At 41.5% G+C, this 15,750-nt stretch overlaps 1 protein-coding gene across 2 annotated transcripts in view; it reads left to right on the forward strand.

The window, feature by feature from the left end:
* Positions 1–15,750, forward strand: part of TUBGCP4 (tubulin gamma complex component 4) — a 32,817-nt gene that overhangs the window by 15,286 nt on the left and 1,781 nt on the right. For both annotated transcript variants that reach the window (XM_056133445.1, XM_056133446.1), the window contains 9 exons: positions 1,507–1,672; positions 1,849–1,973; positions 6,439–6,489; positions 6,891–6,996; positions 8,605–8,712; positions 9,269–9,407; positions 12,586–12,763; positions 13,288–13,422; positions 15,443–15,559. In XM_056133445.1, coding sequence (XP_055989420.1) covers positions 1,507–1,672; positions 1,849–1,973; positions 6,439–6,489; positions 6,891–6,996; positions 8,605–8,712; positions 9,269–9,407; positions 12,586–12,763; positions 13,288–13,422; positions 15,443–15,559 — 1,125 coding nt within the window. The remainder of the gene's footprint in view (positions 1–1,506; positions 1,673–1,848; positions 1,974–6,438; positions 6,490–6,890; positions 6,997–8,604; positions 8,713–9,268; positions 9,408–12,585; positions 12,764–13,287; positions 13,423–15,442; positions 15,560–15,750) is intronic.

Raw genomic sequence — 15,750 nt, forward strand, 5'->3', positions numbered from 1 at the left:
GTTTTCTTTCTTTTGTTTGGTTAGGTGTTTTGTGGTTTATTTTTTGTTTTTGGTTTTTTTTTTTTCATTTTTGTGTCACACCCAGGGATGCACAGGGGTCACTCCTGGCTTTGCACTCAGGAATTACACCTGGCAGTGCTGGGGGACCATATGGGATGCTGGGAATTGAACCCAGGTCGGCTGCATGCAAGGCAAATGCCCTACCCGCTGTGTTATTGCTCCAGCCCCTCCAGTATATGTTTTTAAGAGGTTACTAATAAATACAATCTCCTAAGTTAATGTTGTAGCTACCCTATGTTTTTTATTATTTATTTTTGGTTTGGAGCCTACAGCTGGCACTGCTCAGGGCTTACTCCTGACTCTGTGCTCAGAGATCACTCTTGACAGGGCTTGGGAAACCATATGCAATGCCAGGGGTTGAATCTGAATTGGCCAGATGCCTAAACACCATCTGACCTGGGTCTAGTTTTAAATATGTTGTGTTTGAGATTCTTGTGGGAAATTCCTATAGGTTAAGGCTACACCTCATGAGAGCAGTCTAACTTAAAGATTGATGGTTATCAATATATATAGAAGTTGGGGTTGGTGCCTTGCACACAGCTAACCAGGATTCCAAGTTTGCGGTCCAGAGGTGGCTATTAGGACAGTTTACCACAGAAGATGTAGTTGTCTAAGAAGTATGTACAGAGGGCCTGAGATTGTGTCTTGAGAAATACCAACTCTAAAGCCCAAAATAATGAGGACTGCAGTGATTTGAGTCAATGCTATCGAGCTGTATGGATCACATTAAAATCAATTAAGAGAAATCCAGGACTTGGAGATGAGCCTAATGAACTAGGTGGTGCATATTTGAGGTTCCTAAGCTCTCTTGGTTCTCAAACTTGAATTTGTGGACATCTGGGGAAGGTTTGAGACCTTGCATTTCTAACAAGTTCCCTGGTGAGACTGCTGGTCGGGAGCCACACTTTGCTATCAGTTAGTCCAGAGGTTCCCTAACTTATTCGGCCCACTGCCCCTTTTCAGGAAAATCACTCAGTTGCCTCCTTTTCCTAAGTGAACAAACAAAGTGTCCCCCAGTTGCATCCCAGGCTAATACAACCCACCCCCAAACCCCCAGCTCACTTTGGTCAAATAGTGGTAAGAGATCAGGCCATGCAGGTATATATATATACAAGAGAAAATCAAAGACATGCCAGCCAGAGGAGGGGGAAACAGCTATTCCATTGTGCAGGGTAGGAAGTCTTAGAGCATCCCAGACTTGACTCAATACATTTCATACAGTAGTAAAGGTACAATGAGGACTGAATTTATAATCACCAAATCACATCATCCTGCTGCCTGAAAATAGTATTACATCACTCTAACTCTTAAGTCTAACTCTCTAATTAGACTTCAGATGTAAAATCCTTTGTAGAAATATATATCATGGGTTAGGAGTTACTAAATCTTTGTTTTCCCATATTTATTTTGGACTTTATCTCTGATGTGGATTATTTTCTTCACTAGCGTCTGATAGAAGAGGAGAACATGCTGGCTCCATCTCTAAAGCAATTTTCTTTGCGAGTAGAGATTTTACCATCCTACATTCCAGTGAGGGTTGCTGAAAAAATCCTGTTTGTTGGAGAATCTGTTCAGATGTTTGAGAATCAAAATGTGAACCTGACAAGAAAAGGTAGTAATCTGGTTGCCCAGTATACCTCCCTCACAGGCCTTCTTTCTTGATCTCTCTGGCCCTGCACTGCCTAGTCAGAGGGAGTGCCCTCCCTGGACTCCCTAGCCCCTGGGATTGAAGAGCCTTGTCTGTCCTGGTATTCTGTCTGTCCTTGACAGTGCCTTCCTCTTGGACAGGATCCATTCTGAAAAACCAGGAGGACACTTTCGCCACAGAGCTGCATCGTCTTAAGCAGCAGCCGCTCTTCAGCCTGGTGGACTTTGAGCAGGTGGTTGATCGTGTCCGAAGTGCTGTGGCCGAGGTTTGTCTCCCCTTTCATATATACATATATATGTAATGTTTGTACATATTTATAATATTTACAAATATATTTATAATTATATATGAATATTTATATATTCATAAATATATATTTTAATGGAATCACTGTGAATTGGTACTGTTTTATGTTTCCTTGTTTTGTTTTTCTGGTGCCATGCCCAGCTGTGCTCAGGGCTTACTCCTGGCTCTGTACTCCATGATCACTACTGGTGGGGTTCAGGGGAACTATATATGGTGCCAGGGAACCAGCTGGTGTTGGCCACCTTTAAGGCAAGTTTACCAGCAAGGCAAACCACCTGCGAGGCAATCTTATCCACTATACTATCTGTCTGACCCCACTCCTTACATATTTATGAAAAATATAATGTGCCATTCCCCCAAATTGAATACTTTTGTTTCTTCTTTTTTATTGTTTTTGTTTTTGAACCATACCCAGCAGTGCTCAAGGGTTACTCCTGGCCCTGTACTCAAGAATCACTCCTGTTGGTGCTCAAGAGCACTGTATGGGATGCCAGGGATCAAATAATGCGTCAGCCAGCTACAAGGCAAATGCCCTGCCCACTGTACTATCACTCTGGCCCCTTGTCTCTTTTTGGTGTCCTTAGAACTTAGCTTGGAGGAAATTTTTTTAGTTGAAGGGCAAGAAGCAGCATATGAAAGCATTCTCTCTGTTCTTGATAAGATACAGAGATGTTTTAGCTTTTCAAACCTGACAGGAGTTTGCTGGGTACCTATCTGGTTAGTTAAATGAATAAAGGGAGTCTGGGTTTCATTTTAGGTAGTGTTTGCTGGGTTTGTCTGTGTAGTTAGCAGTAACTCCAAAGAATGAGCTAATTTTCTTTTACTGCCTTTTATTTTAGTATGACTTTATACTTCTTTGATTTATGGGTATTATAATCTTATGAGGAAGAATTCATTCTTGTAAATAAAAAAATTGCTCAGAAAGCTAACTTGCCTGGTGTTGCACAATATGTGATAAAGATGATTTCAGAACCAAGCCTTCTGACTCAGTTCAGTACTCTAAAATGAATTATGCTTTATCCATCAACTAAAATTGGGACCAGTAATTTGGGGGGAGGCTCTCCAACAGAGTTCTTGGGGCCACTTGGACTACATAATGGAGGTACTGGGGAAACATGTGACCAGTGCTGGAGATTGAACTCCAGGGCCTCTGCATGCAAGGAAAATGCCATCTTTTCAGCTACCTTCCTAGCTCCATATTTCTTAAATTTGTATTTATATATTTATATCTGTTTGTATTTATGTTACTCAGTCATTCTAGCAACAAAAACCTCTTTAGGTGATTTTTTTTTTTTTGCTTTTTGGGTCGTACCCGGCGATGCTCAGGGGTTACTCCTGGCTCATGCACTCAGGAATCACTCCTGGCGGTGCTCAGGACCATATGGGATGCTGGGAATCGAACCTGTGTCGGCCATGTTGGCTGCGTGCAAGGCAAACGCCCTACCCTCTGTGCTATCGCTCCAGCCCCTCTTTAGGTGATTTTGAAGAATAAATAGGCCAAGATGAGGCCCTGAGTTTGATCATTCCTCATATACATATAAATAGTCAGCCACATGTGCGCAGAAGCACACACACATATATATGCACACACATACTAGTATCAGTGTCCAGAATTACTAAGAAGCTTAGTGTCCTTGGTTAGAGTTGTAATGTATCACAAACATAATTTTCTTTCTGATCATCGTCTCAGAAATTCCTAGGTGTTGAAGACAAAGCTATAATATAGATACAGAATAAATGTTAAAGTGACCTTGAGGTATCTTTTATTTTTATTGTCCATGGGTAAGTAAGTGTCTTCCTGTCTAGAATATATGTTTCGTTCCATTCTGACTTTACTTAACACCTTTGATTATTACCGAGAAACCCTGTCCAAAGGGCCAATGTCCTCAGTTTTTTTCATATTTTTTTCAATTTTTCTGTTGTATTTGTAATAGTTGTTCAGAAAGTGTAATTAGTGGAAAAAAGTAAAATCTCACTGAATAAGATTTCAAATTGTTTCTTGTGAAATTTTGTTTTGTTTTGGGGTCACAACACCTGTCAATGCTCAGGGCTTAATTCTGGCTCTGTAGGAATTACTCCTGGTGGTGCTGAGAGGACCATATGGGTTCTGGGAATTGAACCTTGGTCTGCTGCATGCAAGGCAAATTCCATACCCACTGTACTATTACTCCAGCCCCATCTTGTGAAATTTTGAAATGAATATAGTGCTAGATATTTTATTTACAACTTGTAAAAATGATAACACAAAGTAGGCCAGAGATAGCTTGAGAGTCTAAGCATATTTTTGTATGTGGGAGAACTGGATTCAGTCCCCTACACTATGTAATCCTTTAAGCACCTCCAGAAACATCCTTTGGCATAGAGCTGGGATTAGCTCCCTGAGCGCCATCAAGCATGATCCAAAACCAAAAAGATCACAAAGGATTGAAGCTCGCATTTCAAAATGGTAATAGACTTTTTTTTTTTAAAAAAGGTTATTGTACCAGTAGTAATTTATTGTACTGAAAAGACATAATACATACTGTACTCTTTCTCATTTGGATAGCTCTCTCCTTTTCTTTTTCTCCATTTTTCTTTTTAAGTTTTTTGGTAATGCCCAGCAGGGCTATGGGTTGTTGGGGGAGCTACTCCCAGCTCTGTGCTTTGGGATTGCTCCTGGAAGTCTAGGAGAACTATTGAACCTGGGCTACTCCTGGAAAGCATGCACTCAGCCCACTGAGCTATCTTTTCAGCACCTTAGTTATTTTTTGTACATGGTGTTAGTTATGCTATCATTTCATTCTTTAGCTTGTGGCTGTCCAGTTTACTGAAATTTTTTTTTATTATTTTGGAATGAGAAGGTATTTGAACCATACCTGGAGATGTTCAGGACCCATTCTTGCCTCTTTGTACCCAGAAGTGATCCTTGTGGTGCTCAGGGGCCCATTTGCTTTGCTAGTGATTGAACCAGGGTTGGCCCAAAGTAGCCACATGCAAGGCCAGTGCATTGCTTGAAGAAACTTTTTTTTTATCCATCCATTATATGCTCTTAGCTCCATTGTCCATATTTGTATGGGTTTATCTGGGCTTACATCCCTGTTCCGTTGATCTAAGTGTTTCTGCTTATTCCAGCAGATAATTGTTTTGATGGGGTCGGGAGAGGTAGTGTAGGAGGTAGGACAATTGCCTTGGATGTGGCAGAACCGAGTTCAATCCCTAATACCCCATATGGTCCCCTGAGTACAGGGGCAGGAGTAAACCCTGAGCAACACCAGGTGCAGTCAAAACCCCACCCAAAAAAAACATAGAAAGAAATACAGATAAAACTGTTTTGACTTTTGCAGAGTTGTATTAAAATTAGAAGTAGGGAAATAGGATACTTCCCTTTGTGGGGTAGAGGCTGGGGATTTGGGGCCATACCCAGCTGTGCGCAGAGCTTTCTCTTGGCTCTTTGCTGAGGGATCACTCCTAGTGGGTTCGGGGGAACCAAATGTCAGTGCCGGCAGAAAATTGGGTCAGTTGCATACAAGGCAAGCATCTTCACCCCTGTACTATTAAGCCTCATTTTATTCTTTTTTTGCCTTCATAACTAGTTTTTCTCTTCATTATTTTTATATGGAAGCACAACAGACTTTTCTACATCGGTTTTATAACCTACAATTTCATGCATTACTTATACTTTCAGGGGTAATCGTTAAGGTTTTCTGTGTGTAATATCAAGTTATCTGCCAATAGTCACAATTTTATTTCTTCTTTCCCAATTTGAATTCCTTTTTGTTCCTTCTACCACCACCATTTTTGCGGAGAACGTGGGAGTGGTGATGCTGTAGTGTCATGTACTTGGTGACAGTGCTTGCACACCTGCTCATGGTGCTCACAGGGGCTTCACACCTTCATTGTGTTCACACACACTGGGTTTGGTGCTGGAGATTGTGGCTATGAACCCAGAGATAATGGCAGTGCCACTTAGGTTTCTGGGTCTCCAGGCCACTGCCATGGATCAAATTGTGGTTCTGTCATGGATCAAACTTACAAGTTCATAACTCCAGGGCAAACAGCCTACCACTAGGCTGTCCCTGGGTCACTAATGATTCACCTTTTAGTGCTTTTTGAATTGCAAATCATCAGCCAGTTTTGCCAGTGTTATGGCAGATAATTGCCCAAGTATCTTCCTAATGTAAGGAGAAAGCCTTCAGTTTTTCACCGTTAAGTAGAATGTTAGCCATAGGTTTGTCATACATTGCTCTTACTGTTTAGATATGTTTCCTCTGTCTCCATTTTATTGATAATTCTTGTTTTACAAGGATATTAAATATTTTCAAATGCATTTTCTCTATTGAGATATCATATGATTTTTAGCCTTCATGTTATAGTTTTCAGTTTCACATTTAGGTCATTATTTTAGAAGTTTTTATCATAATGAAAATTGTTGATTTTTTTCACAGCACCTCTGGAAGCTTATGGTAGAAGAGTCAGATTTATTGGGTCAACTAAAGGTAATAGTTATTCCTTTAACTCTTGAAATGGTAAAAGTGGGTAGTGGCTTCATTTTTCAGGCTCTCCTGAGAGCACAGCTTGTGCCCAGACTTCCAAATGGACAAACTACATAATGCCAAAAATATACTATAAGACAAAGTGTTTAATGTTTGCTTTCTTCTGGCATAACACAATTGTATTTTTGTTGAATAAATGATACCAAGACACCAAGTCATCCTGCTGCTTGGAATTGCTGAAGTTTGCCCCCTTTGAAGTGTCAAAAGTCTATATCCATTTGTGGATTAGGCTCAAACTGGTAAACTATAAATTATATTAATAAGTATCATTCCTCAAGACACTGAAGAGGAGCTCCTGGCCCTGATGCATTACTGAATTATAAATTGATTTTTTCCCCCTTTAGATCATTAAAGATTTTTATCTTCTGGGACGAGGAGAACTGTTTCAGGCCTTCATTGACACAGCCCAACACATGTTAAAAACACCGCCCACTGCAGTAACTGAACATGGTAATTGCCCTTAAAAGTGAAACTTGCCATCTTACTAAAGTTGTACGGTGTTCTAGGCTGTGGATGAACCAGATAGGCCTACAGAGCAGCCTGCTGAACTACAGGGCAGTCTTTGCAAAGATGAAAGGCCTAATAGGTAGACATCCTGAGGTAGTTAGGAACAGGATATCACTTGTCACCCATCTTGGGAGAGTTGGTATAGGCATTCAAGCCAAATGTTTTATCAGATTATAGCCTTTTATTCCTAACAGAAAACATTGGCATTCCCATTTGCAGTGTTGAATTTGAATTCTCTAGTTTGTTAATGATGGAAACCTAAGATGAGCTAGCCAAGGTACAAAAGGGAGTTTATTTGCTGTTGGATCTATTTTTCAGTGGGATAGGTGTAATTAGACATCAGAACATAAGAAACTTGGGACTCTAATACTGCACAATTCTCTAGTCTTGTCTGTGCCTATTGATGCTTTTCAGTGATCTTCGTCCATTCCCAGAAACATGCTTCATGGTGTCTGTGGGAAGAGCCAGACCCAATCTCAAAATAGTTCCGGGGAAAAGGTTTGCTTAGCTCATACTGCATGAAATAAGTCAAACAAAATATGCTCTCCTCAGTAGAAGTTCACCTTTTACCTATTGAGTACCACTTCCATTCAAACTCCATGAGTAGACTTGAGGTAATTATCAAAAACAAATAGAAAAGAAAATGAGGGTTGGCATGAAAATGTGAGGGTCGTAAGTAGGGTTACCATTTTTCTATTTTTAAAACAATACGCATCATATGTACATAAGACTTTTTAGATTGCAGATGTCAGAAAACCCAATTCATACTCAAATAAGGGGGAAAGAATATTGGTTCTTGTAGCCAAAAACAAAATCATTGGTGTGATGACTTCAGGCAAAGTTTAATTTAGTGGCTCATAGGCCACCTTTGGAACATGGTGTCATTCTGTCCTCTGCCTTTTCAGACAAGCCTGTACCATATGGTAACAAGATGGACCCTAACCAAGCTTACATCCTACTGCACCTCTTGTCTTAAAAGAGGGATACTCTTTCAGAATCTAGTCTGAACTAGCCTGGTAGAGCCATACTCAGAAATGCCTGGAAAATGGGGCTGGAGTGATAGCACACAGCGGGTAGGGCGTTTGCCTTGCACATGGCCAACCCGGGTTTGATTCCCAGCATCCCATATGATCCCCTGAGCACCGCCAGGAGTAGTTCCTGAGTGTAGAACCAGGGGTAACCCCTGAGCATTGCCGGGTGTGACCCAAAAAGCAAAAAAAAAAAAAAAAAGCCTGGAAAAGATAGTGTAATGAGATAGAGTGTTTTTTTTTTTTTTTTATCATGCCTAGGTTGTTTGGTTACCCCTAAGATCAGGTATTGTCACCACTAGTAGAACTTTATGGATTGTAGGAAACACGGTGATTCTCCAAGGAAAATCAGGGTGTTTTTCTTGGATACCAGGCAAGAGAAGAAGAGGAATGAATGAATGCTCAGCAGGCAGTGAACCAATGTTTCCTATTAGTGTTTGGTAGTCTGGGGTAGATTGGGAGGCTGGGATTCTGGGTTATTGAGGTAGCAAGCCCTTGTTAGAACAGGTGTTCCCCCTCACAGATGTGAACGTGGCCTTCCAGCAGTCAGCACACAAGGTCCTTCTAGACGACGACAACCTTCTTCCTCTGTTGCATCTGACAATCGAGTATCATGGCAAGGAACATAAAGGTTTGTTCCTCTTTCTGCACCTTTCTCCTGCTGCTCATCGTCTGTTCTCTCAGTTCTGCCTCCATCAACTCCACAGAAACAATACTGTTTAGGGTTTTGGTTTTCTCTTTTTGGGGGGGGTGTTCAGATTTGTGTTTGTTTTTGGTTCGTTTAGTTTTGGGGCCACACCCAGTGGTGCTTGGTGGATCATGCTGTGCCAGCAGTCAAAAGGGGCCTCCTGCATGCAAAGCTTGTGCTCAACCCGTTAAGTCCAGTGCCCTAGTTTTATATGAGAGGAAGGGGAGAGCCAGAAATACTTAAGTGAGGCTCTCGGGCTATGTCTTGTTTTGCTGCTGGAATGGTCTCTATTTCCAGTCAGTGACTTAAGAGTGAAAAAACAATCTCTGGAAGACCTCAGAGAATCTCACCAAGAAGATTGTTCTTTGCTAGCCTGGGTTTCCTTTTTGCTTCTGATAGCTCAGGCTTGAGTCAGCAATGTTGATGAATGTTGCTTACCTTAGTGAAGCTCTGTTTGTAGGTTAGCAAAGTTGTTGTTCTTTTTTTTTTCCTTGAACAGATGCCTCTCAGTCCAGAGAAGGGCCTTCTAGAGAAACTTCTCCCCGAGAAGCCCCTGCATCTGGCTGGGCAGCCCTTGGTCTTTCCTACAAAGTGCAGTGGCCACTGCACATTCTCTTCACTCCTGCTGTCTTAGAAAAGTGAGTATTCTGAGTTTCTAACTTACAATTATGACATCCTCACTTCCAGGGGAAGAAATTAGCAGGAATAGAATAGGTGGGTGGAAGCCACTCAGCTATATTTTTAGTTTTTTTTAAATTTATTTTTAATCACTGTGAATTAAAGTTACAAAATTAATCATTATTATGTTTCAGGCATAAAATGTTCCAACACCAATCCCTTTATCAGTGTCCACTTCCCTCCACCAATATCTTTTTTCCCTCCTGTCGCCAGCCTGCCTCTAGAGCAGGCACTACCCTGTCCCCACCCCTTGCCTCAGGCCCCTCCATAGTCCTGGTGTTCCCTTTCCTGATAAATCCCCACCACCTCTGATCCAGTGGCAAGCTTCCTACTGAAGACCAGTTTTCCTGCTTTTTATTTCTATTTCCTTTTGGGCTTTGTTATTCCCTTATGAAATTTCTTTATATCCCACATATGAGAGATCATTCTGTGTCTGTTCCTCTCCCTCTAACTTCACTCAACATGAAACTCTCCAGATCCATCCACAGAGCCTCAAACTGCATGACTTTATCTTTTCTTACTGCCAAGTAGTATTCTACTGTGTACCATAGTTTCATCTTATTATCTACTCTTCGGCACTTGAATTGTTTCCAGATATTGGCTATTGTGAATAGTGCTGCATTGGATACAGGAGTACAAATATGTTTTCTTTATTGTGCTTTTGGACTCAGGGTATCTTTTGATCTTTTGAGAAGTGGGATTGCTGGGTTGTATGGAAGCTCAAGGGCTCCTTTTTGTGAGTGATGACCATATTGACTTTTTAAAAGGCAGGGTCAGTCAATATTCCCACCAGCAGTGAATGAGGGTCCCTTTTTGCCCACATATTCTCCAACATCAGTTGTTGTTCTTTTTGATGAGTGCCAGTTTCTCTGGTATGAGGAAATATTTCATTGTTGTTTAGATTTGCATTTCTGATGATTAGTGGTATAGAGCATTTTTTAAATATACTCTATGAAAAATACAATGGCCATATTTTATTTCTTCTTTGAAGTTTCTGTTCATCTCTTCTCATTTGAGAGGGTTAGGTGTTTTTTTCTCCTTGTATATTTTTACCAGTGTTTTCTATATTTTGGATATTATTCCTTTTTTCAGATGAGTGGTGAGCAAAACATTTTTCCCAGTCTGTGGACTTTGTATTCTGACCATCATTTATTTTGAGGTGCAGAAGTTTCTTAATTTAATGTGATCTCATTTGTTTACTTGCTTGATTCGTGGTGATTCATCTTTAAAGATGCCTCTGACTTCATAGGCATGGAGAGTTCTTCCTATAATTTCCTCCTATGTACCTTATGGATTCAGGTGATATTGAGGTCTTTCATTCATTTTTGAGTTTTTTGCATGGTATTAGAAAGAGGTTTGCGTTCATTCTTTTGCATGTGGCCAACTGGTTTTCCCATCACTTGTGGGAGAGGCTTTCCTTGCTACACTTCATATTTTTTGCTCCTTTATCAAAAAATTAGCTGACAGACCTACTGGTCTGTGTCTGGATTTTCATTTCTATTCCATTGATCGGAGAGTCATGCCTTGTTTCAGTACTGCTGTTTTAATTGCTACCGTTTTGTAGTACAGTTTAAAGTTTGGGAAGGTGATGCTTCCCATCTTCCTCACAAGGATTGCTTTGCTTTTTTGGCAGATGGGGGCATGGGGTACGTTTTTGGTTTTGGAGCCATATCCAGTGGTCCTTGGGGAGCCATGTAGTACCAGGGATCAAGCTCAGAACATACACTTAAAGTTCAACCACCTTAAGCTAACCCCCATCCCTTTTAGTGGTTCACGGTCTGTAAATCAGATAATTCAAACTCAAAAGTGCCTTTAGGGGATTACCAGATATTAAGTCAGACAGCAGGGAGTGGTGAGTGCTAGGAAGAATGTGAGGATTACACCCTCAAAATTAGGAATTTTGGACCAGCAGGTGGTACAGTGGTTAGGACACAATGCTTACCATGCCCGCAGCCCAGGTTCATTCCCAGCATCACGTGGTCTACTGAGCACTGCCAGGCCTTCAAGGCTCTGCCACTTCCAGAGTAGTGTAGTTATCCCCAACATGACAGAGACCAAGCTGCACTGCATCCTTGGGCCCTTGAATTGAACTGCCAGCCTGGTTGACAGAGATAACCAGGAAAGGTCCCCAGGTTTCCAGACCTTCCAAAATAAAAGCTTACTTTTTATGTACTTTTAATTCAGTAGTTTATAGCTGCCCATTTGTACCCTCTAAAAAACAATCTCATGTTTCAAAAGTGTGGCCCTTAGTAATTCCATCAGATCTAAGATTCTTCCCTAACTTTTGTAATATTTTATTGTTATCAACAACAGAAGCCAAAATGTTTCCTGTGGACTTTAAGCCACCTGAAAGATTCCCTCCCAATTCCAGGAGAGAGAAAAGAGAGAGTTGAGAGTTGGGACTAGAACAAGGAACTGAACAAGATGCTTGGGACCTTGAGACCCAAGACCCTTGGGTGTCAGTCTTGTTCTGTATCCTGAGCATCTGCCAAGTGCTATTGGTAACTTGATGTCCCCAAGTAGGGGAACTCGAAATTCAGAAGGAGTTGGGAGAAGCACACATGACAAATACTTTTGAAATACACCCCCACAACATTTCAAGGGACTTTTAAAATTCTGTTACCAGTTAAAGCACTAGCTCCAGGCCTGGAAGCTGTCTTGCTAGGTTAGGTTTGAGCAATTAAGAAAAGTGAAATGTTAAAACAAGACCTGCATCATCTTCCCAGTGTTGTCACAACTCTGCTTTAGAGGGAAGAGTATGAGGTAATACCCACAGACACACAATTCTCTTGTGACCCTTACCTCTTGCTTAACCCAACGTACAGTGACCATTTGCTTCAATCCCATATTTTCTCTTTAGTTCTTGTAAACGTTATTTTCTAAGTACCAGATTTATGTAATCTGATATTAATATTTTTCATTCTGAATCATTTGCTGAGCCATTTTCTGTTCTACTGCTGAGGTTCATGCAGTAGAACTTCTGTTTGAAATTCCACTGTGTACCAAGCTGTAATTCATTTATCCTTATATCTGTTCATTTTTTCCTGCCTTTTGGGGAGGAGTGGGTGGTACAAAGTTGCATGTGGTGGGAGTGGGATGTGAGCTTCTTTTCCTGAACAGCCAATATTTCTGCCCTAGATACAATGTGGTGTTCAAGTACTTGCTGAGTGTGCGCCGGGTGCAGGCGGAGCTGCAGCACTGCTGGGCCCTGCAGATGCAGCGCAAGCACCTCAAGTCCAACCAGACTGACGCAGTCAAGTGGCGCCTGAGAAATCACATGGCATTCTTGGTGGACAATCTTCAGTACTATCTGCAGGTCTGTGCCAAGGGAGGAGGAGCATGGAGGGAGGGTGATGAAAAGAAATTCAGGAGGTTGGCAGGAGTTACTGAAGAGAAACTGCATTCTGTTGCTTATATTGGGGTTTGAGCAGAGTTGGACTTTTCACCAGGCATATTTCTTCAGGGCATTTTAGAGGAGAGCAAAAATAAACAGATGGAGAAAGAACAGTAAGGTGCTTCTCCACAAAGCACTGTCTCACTATTAACCTGACTGCTAGTTGGTTGTAACTCCTGCAATCCTGTAGAATTTATCAGTTAGCAGAAGGGATGTGAAAGGACAGGATTGCCCCTGGGGAGACAGAGGGAGTCAGTGGCTCCCTAAAATGTTAGGAATTTTAGGCAAGTAACTTTCTGTAAGGCAAGGCAATGAATATAATGGTATTTGTCAGCTATAAAGTGGTTTGAATGGGATATAAATGGGCTCAAAAGATTTCATTCTATCGAGCATCTTAATGTCCTTGAATGTGAGATGTTGAAATTCTTTGTGTGACTATCCATCAGGTGGATGTGCTAGAATCTCAGTTCTCACAGCTGCTTCATCAGATCAATTCCACCCGAGACTTTGAAAGCATCCGGTTGGCTCATGATCACTTCCTGAGCAATTTACTGGCTCAATCCTTCATCTTATTGAAACCTGTAAGTAAGTCTGGTTGGTTTCCCCAGACTGCTGCTAACTTACTGTTTCTTGGGCTCTGAATTGCCAGGTTGTGGAACTATCATTAAGAAATTCATTGTCAAGCAAACTCCTGGTTTTTAATCCTTTCTGAGCTGGCCTTAGCAGAACCCCAGATTTATCTTGTAAGCCACAGGATGGAGTCAACGACATGCAACAAAAGTTTGGGGCTTTTTGGGGCTTTCTTTTTTTGGTAGTTGCAATATGAGTTCATTGTCATCGGAGCACTTAAGTTTGGAAAATGCTTTTCAATGCAATTTTTGGGTAAAAAAAATTCAGGAAAAATGTTAAACATATGTTGGTGAGTAGCTAACTGAAAATAAAGTATAATTTTTATATTGTCAAAAAAAAAGAGATTAATTGTCAGGTATATCCCTGAAGGTCCCCAAGCATCGACAGGTGTGGCCTATAAGCCCCTGAGTATGGCAGGGTTGGCCCTGGTGGCACAGACAGCACTGCATCCTCCACCCAGGAATGGCCTCCAATCCATATATTGCTTGGGAGGCAAAAATTACCATGTTTTTTTTCCAATTTCCATTTTTACATATTTTATGAAAAAGGCCCTCCTGTTGTTCGTCGATTTGCTCAAGCGGGCCCAGTAACGTCTCCATTGGAGACTTTGTTGTTACTGTGTCTGGCATATCAAATATGTCACGGGGAGCTTGCCAGGCTCTGCCGTGCAGGCAAGATACTCTCGGTAGCTTGCTGGGCTCTCCGAGAGGGCCGGAGGAATCGAACTCAGTCGGCCATGTTGGCTGCGTGCAAGGCAAACGCCTTACCCACTGTGCTATTACTCCAGCCCAAATGTCTTTGCATTTCTAAACTATTAGGTGGGAGCTGTAGATGAAAGAGTATGTGCTTATTAACTCTCAGGACTTAAAAAAATGTTTTCTCTCACCACACAGAAAGATCATATATAACTATAAGAACTTCCATAGCAGACGTTTAGATCATGATCCTCTAATTTGAAAGTTTTTTTGTCCACAGAAACCAGACTAGTATTTCTTCAGGGTGTATGATGAAGGTACTTACGTGTATTTCCTGCAGGAAAGTAATTTTTACCCCTAGCTTCACACTGGATTAGAGCCACTGAATTAAGTCTGTGCAGTGGAACCCAGGCATCAGTATTTTTTTAAAGCTCACGATTTGGTTCCAGTTCCAGGATGAAAAATCTTGAAGATTGTCATGACTGCGTAAATTCTAAAATGTTAGTTTCTCGCTGATGTGACCTAGTTATTATTTCTGTTCCATACCACCACCAGCCCCACATACTTGTTCTGGCATGTGGGGCCATTCAGTTGCTGCACTACTGGAGAGGGTTCTACAGAGCTGCCACTCCAAAGGATTCTCTCAATGGAAATGAACCTCTGTGAGACACAGTAGATTGTCCTTGTAAGGCTCTAATGCATCCTTGGGTGAAAGCAGATTATCAGAGCGGGTGGTTGTCATTAAATATTTATTGGGTGCTTACTGTATGCAAGGCACTGGGGATACAAAGAGGTATAAGACATAGTTCTGCCCATAAGGAGCTCACAATCTAGTTGGAGAAACAAGACATAACACAGATCAGTAACAACACAGATAGCCTGAGCAAATGCCCAGTGAGCAATACAGGGACTATGCAAGGGAAAACATCAGGCTGGTGTTGGGAAGGGAACCATCCATCGAGAGTGGGATTTGAACTGGTTTTGAGGAGAGTATGCCACACACAGAGAACACTAGAGGGAAAGTTCAAAGCAGGAGCTCACTCCCTTGGGTTGAGGAAATGAGGCTAATGTGGGGGTTTGTCCGGGGGTGACCAAGATAGAGCAACTTTATTGGGAAAGGGAGGGTTTTTTACACATTGCATTGAGGGTTGGCCAGGATTTGCATGTAGTATTGCCTCTCCAGAAGCAGACTTAAGTCAGTTCTTATTCACCCAAATCTTTATTTTCACAGGTGTAACTCATCTTTTTCCTAATGCCAACTCTGTTTCCTGGATAGGTGTTTCACTGTCTGAATGAAATCTTAGATCTCTGTCACAGCTTTTGCTCACTGGTCAGTCAGAACCTGGGCCCACTGGATGACCGTGGGGCTGCCCAGCTGAGCATTCTGGTTAAGGTGAGTGGGCCTGGCCACTGGAAGTCCAAAGGCCTATCCAAAGAATAATCTTCCATCGACGTCAATAAAGCATTTCCCGCTATATAAAAAGATTAAGTTGCAGAAATTCCAAATGTTGGTATCTAAAGCAGCTAATTATGTGCCTCTTCATTCACAGTGTTGAAAATAGTTTAGCCCTAAATTATTTATTC

This window comes from Sorex fumeus, unplaced genomic scaffold (assembly GCF_029834395.1).
Source record: "Sorex fumeus unplaced genomic scaffold, SorFum_2.1 ptg000098l, whole genome shotgun sequence".
NCBI classification, from domain to species: domain Eukaryota; kingdom Metazoa; phylum Chordata; class Mammalia; order Eulipotyphla; family Soricidae; genus Sorex; species Sorex fumeus.